Source organism: Micromesistius poutassou, assembly GCF_964030765.1.
Source record: "Micromesistius poutassou genome assembly, chromosome: 3".
In the NCBI taxonomy this organism is placed as follows: Eukaryota; Metazoa; Chordata; class Actinopteri; order Gadiformes; family Gadidae; genus Micromesistius; species Micromesistius poutassou.
Window position 1 is genome coordinate 4,848,524 of NC_140273.1, and position 6,049 is coordinate 4,854,572.

Genomic DNA, 6,049 nt, shown 5'->3' on the forward strand with positions numbered 1-6,049 from the left:
GGACAAGGTCTGATCATGAAAACCTAAAATGACCTGATTCTGACTAACCCTACTCATGTTGTTAATGTAATTCTCGTGTTGCTGAGAGGGCAACAAGCAAGGAACATGATGTTTAATTCAGCGCAGGCGCTGACTGATCGCAAACTGGCAACCGTGATGATGACGATACGGTACATGACGAAGCTAAACGAAGCTTCCTACCTTTGTCCGACATCGCCTCTCTCCCGCTCTCTCCCCCAGGGCCGGTTCTAGCTCTTTGGTAGCCCCAGGCGAGATTGCGTTTTGCGCTCCCCGTTCCCATAGCGAGCGGAGCGTTGCCCTGTTAATTGACATACTAAACATCACTGAAGACACATATTAACTGATTTACCTTTACTTTGCTTAGCAGTTTTTTCACCCACTTAAATTCAAATAATGAATTTAAACTTTCACCTCTTTTAAATGTGAAAGGAAAAAGCAGTTCAAAGGGTCAAGACTCCAGCAACTTTATTGAAGATGTTTTAATACTAAAGGTTGTAAGCCGCCTAGTGGACAAAACAGTTAGTGCAGTTTTAACATTTACAAGGCATTCAGACAGTAAAGTAAAAGTAGAAATGTGGTAGGTGTGTAAGCTTTACTTTGACTGTTTCAGTGAGTATACTTAATAAGTAGTAAAATAATTGCGGCTAATCATGTTCAAAGAGGTACGGATAAAAACCGTAAGGGTTATGAATGCATACAGTTGCTTGTTCTCTGTGGCAAAACTACTCTATCAACCGCAAAGCAGGGCCACACAATTATCCTGCTTAGGGCCCCCCAGGTGTACAGGCCCTGCCCAGCATTTTAATGAGTATTGGAATTATTGCTTAGTCATAAAAAAATAGACCTGTGAATCAAATTCCGTTTTGATGAGCGCTGTTCATTGAGGTCAACTTCACAATCAACCATCTTTTATGGTTTTACCTTGTTTTTTTGTGATGCGTGTGTGTGTGTGTGTGTGAGTGAGAGAGAGAGAGTTTAAATACCTGTGAGAGACAAGGGGAGAGATCCATTTGGTCAAGGAGATTTGTGATTGAGCATCGGAACAGACAGATCCATTTCAAGAGAGGTAACATAATTCTTTATCACTACAATGTTATGTGTTCCATTCCATTTATAATATATGCCCTGGTCTTGTAACTCAGATACCATACAAGAACATGTATAGCCTTTTTAGTTCAAATCTAATTTTTGATTTGAAGGTTTCATTACAATGATCCATCATAATTTGGTCCCCTAAGGCATTAGGTTTTTTTTAACAAAGATACTGTTTCATTTAAACCACGATTCATGACTCTGCAGCCACAGTAAAGAAGGTCAGCCCATTCATCAATATCCTTAAATAACAACGTGTACAATCCTACTGAGAGGTTCTGGCTGGATTCTGGAGATCAGACTTGTGTAGTAATGGTCCACTTTCTCCAGGTTTTAGATGGACACTGTGTATACAAATTAAATGCTTTCTGTTAGAGCTATTGAAAGAAACCTGTCTCATATGTTACTTGTTTATAAATATTCATATAAAACCAAACCATTGCATCAAATGCTTGCAATTAACCAATATCCTTAAAGGGCTTGAACAATGTGAACAATGTCATGACCAATGATTTATATTGTCTATAGTGTCTTACATGACTTTGGTTACATGTTGAGATGCTTGCTTTAAGCATTACATCCCCCCAAAACAGAATGCTACAACCTTCCAACAGCCAATCACTATGGTTATTTTGTGTCTAAAACAAACACCACAGGGTCATGTTTAAAAAGAAAGGTCCTAATATCAGAACATGTAAACAGGCTTTATGCTAAACCTTTTTATTTTACAGTTGGACAACTGATCTACCAGACAAGATGTGCTGCTCTTTTTTCTTGAAAACCATGATGTTCATCTGCAATGGCATCATCTTCGTAAGTGGAAATCCTTTTATTATTGTGGCCCCAGAGGTGTCTCCTCCATTTCCTGTCTGCTCCCCCCTATCAGTCTCAGCTGCTTTGAAGGCTTCTCTGTAAATTCCAGTCTGCTATACTTGTATACCAATTGAGCGGTGTTTATAACACAGATACTAGAGAAGACCCAATCAAACCTTATGTTTGGTGACAGCAAGATATCCATTTGGTGGTATAAAACTATACATCATTAGTCATTCAAGTGTCCATGCATTCATGTTAATACACATGTAGCCTAATGCATTTATTAGAATTTGTTGCTACTGATCACTTGATTGTTTCAAGGCCCTTGCTCATTGCTGTCCGCATTCTTTTGCCTTTTCCTACCACTGGTAGTTCACTGTATCCCCTAACTTTGTTCTGCATGCTCTACCATGTTTTGTCCATCTTTTCACCCCGTCCCTTATCTGGCTTCTCAATGTTCATTTTTGTTTCAAAAAATATTTAATTTCATTAATACACAGGATCAGATGTTATAATCCCTTGTGCCAAAATCTTTTCTCAATTATTATAGTACATCGTCTTTATTGTCATTCTTCTCAACTCTCCTCCCTAATCCATCCTCAACCAGCTCGCGGGTGTAGCCATGCTGGCCATGGGCATCTGGCTGAGCATAGACGATGGCTCTCTGATGGAGCTGCTGGGGAACCTTGACCACGTCCCCGGCGGCCTAGCCCAGCTGGCCCACGTCAGCTACCTGCTGATCGGCATCGGCCTGGTGCTGCTGGTGATCGGCTTCCTGGGCTGCTGTGGTGCGGTCAGGGAGAGCCGCTGCATGCTGATGACGGTGAGCACAGCAAGTTTCGCTCCATGATGGAATACAAGTGTGTGTATATAGGAAAGGAAAGGGAGTGGAGTCTCCTCGAGAGTAATGGTGGTTGGGTTACCATCATGACTCCTTTCTATAGCTTATAGAGACCGGGGACGCCACACCTCTCTCGCCCAGAGCAGTTAGGGCAAGGCGTCTTGCTCAGGGACACTTCGACACTCAGCCAGGAGGAGCCGCGGATCGAACCAGCAACCTTCCGGTTACCAGCCAACCCGCTCTACCTCCTGAGCTACTGCCCCCTCGTCTGAGCCTGAGGGATAGCGTTAGTGTTTGACTGACAGACATGGAAGTCCCGGCTTTGATCCCCAAATAGCAGTAGCCTAGAAGTAGGCCAACCCAAAACCCTTGCTTCAGCCCCCACCTGCTCTTTATTACTTGTGTGTGATGCAGACATACTCATTACCGGTATCTTCAACCTGTCAGCTAATTTACGTCTAGAGATTATGGGCATATCGTTTAGTAGGGTCACATGATTTTAGGAAAATGACCAATATGTCAAAATACTCTCTGTTAATTGGGGATATTATTATATATTATATTATACAAAAATATAATCCAGGGTATAGACCAATTTCATAGGTTTCCTCCTTCTCTGTGTCACATGATTCCTGTCCTTCCAGTTCTTCATCCTGTTGTTGATCATCTTCGTGGCTGAGGTAGCAGCGGCTGTGCTTGTGTTCATGTTCAAGGCCGAGGTATGAGACTTCCCTTGTGATGATTTGTGTCTTTATTTGATCTTTGTTTTAGCTTCCCTCCGTGTGAATCACATTTGTTGACAAAAGGGCATTCAACCCAATAGGAATGGTCCCTGTAGGCTTTTATTTTTGTTTTATAGATGCTGGATAACCTTACTTGACTATTTGCTGCTGTGTATGTTTGATAACATGATGTCGATTTCTTCTATGGCTGTCACAGGCTGCCGACATTTTTAAAGATCTGGATGCCAATATTGTTGAAAACTTTGAAAGAAGTTCTGAAGGTACCCTTTCACCTGTCTGGTATACCACCATGCACGATGTAAGTACTTCCTTTAACTACATCACCACGGCTCCCTGCGTGCCATATATGTCTTTACAACACAATAAACACCCTACAAACATTCTGAACTGATGAGTTTTCATCTTGTCTCCAGGAAATCCACCCACCCACCATCATAGACAGAACAACCATCATGTACCTAGTTGTAAAAGTCCCTTGAAACAGAGAAGGAATCAGTCTTTTATTATTCCTTTAGTCGAGAGACAATGGTATCAAAAGTACTCAGTTGTAAAAGTCGCTTGACTAAGAATACATCTCTATTTTATTATTCCTTTTAGAGTCTAGAGACTATGATATTGCATGTTGTTTGCTGCTGGCAATAAAATTGTAGGAATCATCTCACTCACTAACTTACTCCATCTCCCACCTCTAGCCTCCAGAGTGATTTGAATATTCTTGTAAACAACCAAGTTGAAACACTTTTGAAATGCCCAGAGTAACCACTATGTAATGTGTCTTTTTATTGTTTGTTTTAGTTACAATGCTGTGGATACCATAATTACACTAACTTCCACAACGCGACCGACTACCCTACCCCGTGCTGCAACTCTACCCTGGTGGAGACCGACGCCAAGTGTACCGCAGCTATAGCAAAGAAATCGGTAGGCCACCTGTTTGGTTTGTGAATCCCATGCATCTGTCCACGCATGTGCCTTTTTGAAACAGATCCACATATTCAGTTAATCTATAAGCCGGCAGATTCTGAATGGGCTGAAATGCTTCCCCCCGTAGAACATTGAAGGGTGTCATGACAAGATTATCGAGCTGTTAAAGGACAACGCTGTGATCATCGGAGCAGTGGTGGTGGGGATTGCATTCATTGAGGTATGGAAAAAACACTCCCATGTGCTCATTAAAGCTGCTTCTAGAATAGTACACTCAAATGATAGCACTTAAATCTTACCTAGAGCACCTTTTGAGTGGTTATGTTTACTACCTCAGATGATTTTAACAAATTAAGAATGTACAGAAGCTAAGACAACAACATGTATGTTTATATATCTATATCTTTATATAAAGATATAGATATATAAAGAGATATCTCTATATCTATATATCTATAGATGTATATCATATATTTTTATGAACATACCTATATTTTTATGAATCTATCTATGTGTGTGTCTGTGAGCTAATGTAATATTTTTGTTGAGTCATTATTTTTATTTGTTGACCTACAGATTGCAGCCATGGTGGTTTCACTGGTCCTGTACAAAGATATAGAACCGAAATAACACGTGTGTGTGTGTGTGTCTTTTTGTATAAGATAACATATTGTGTATCAATACATGATTTATTTAAATCGGTCCTGTATCTTTATGATGACAATCATTTATCATGTGATTTGATGTTTTATGAGTAATTCAGAAAAGTGATATCACACAAATAAACTTCACCTGTCAATCAAAGCAAAAAAAAGCAACAATGGGAAGACGCCTGCTGGTCATCCATAGCTGGTCCTCTGTGGCTAGGTCTATAGCTGGTCCTTTGTGGCTAGGTCTATAGCTGGTCCTCTGTGGCTAGGTCTATAGCTGGTCCTCTGTGGCTAGGTCTATAGCTGGTCCTCTGTGGCTAGGTCTATAGCTGGTCCTTTGTGGCTAGGTCTATAGCTGGTCCTTTGTGGCTAGGTCTATAGCTGGTCCTTTGTGGCTAGGTCTATAGCTGGTCCTCTGTGGCTAGGTCTATAGCTGGTCCTTTGTGGCTAGGTCTATAGCTGGTCCTCTGTGGCTAGGTCTATAGCTGGTCCTCGGTGGCTAGGTCTATAGCTGGTCCTCTGTGGCTAGGTCTATAGCTGGTCCTCGGTGGCTAGGTCTATAGCTGGTCCTCTGTGGCTAGGTCTATAGCTGGTCCTCTGTGGCTAGGTCTATAGCTGGTCCTCGGTGGCTAGGTCTATAGCTGGTCGTCTATAGGTGACCATGTATAGCTGGTCATCTATAGATGGTCGTCTATAGCTAGGTCTACAGCTGGTCATCTATAGGTGACCATGTATAGCTGGTCATCTATAGATGGTCGTCTATAGCTAGGTCTACAGCTGGTCATCTAAGGCTTGGTCTAGAACAAGCTCTGTCTAAAACCTGTATTAAATTGTACTTTTTTAAATGTTCTTTTTTAATCAATAACACTTGCATTGATGTAGATTTGATGAGAACTTTGATGTAGAAATGACTATTGAATATTAAGTTCAAATGTATTATTATTATTACTATTATATTATTA

General features: G+C 41.1%; 1 protein-coding gene across 1 annotated transcript; it reads left to right on the forward strand.

The window, feature by feature from the left end:
• Positions 1-1,869: 1,869 nt before the first annotated feature.
• On the forward strand, positions 1,870-5,067 carry LOC311340509 (tetraspanin-1-like; the record flags this gene model as incomplete). Its single annotated transcript, XM_084465383.1, has 6 exons — positions 1,870-1,926; positions 2,537-2,752; positions 3,415-3,489; positions 4,309-4,434; positions 4,565-4,657; positions 5,014-5,067. The coding sequence occupies 6 exons, from the start codon at positions 1,870-1,872 to the stop codon at positions 5,065-5,067; spliced, it is 621 nt and encodes a 206-aa protein (XP_084321509.1).
• Positions 5,068-6,049: the final 982 nt, after the last annotated feature.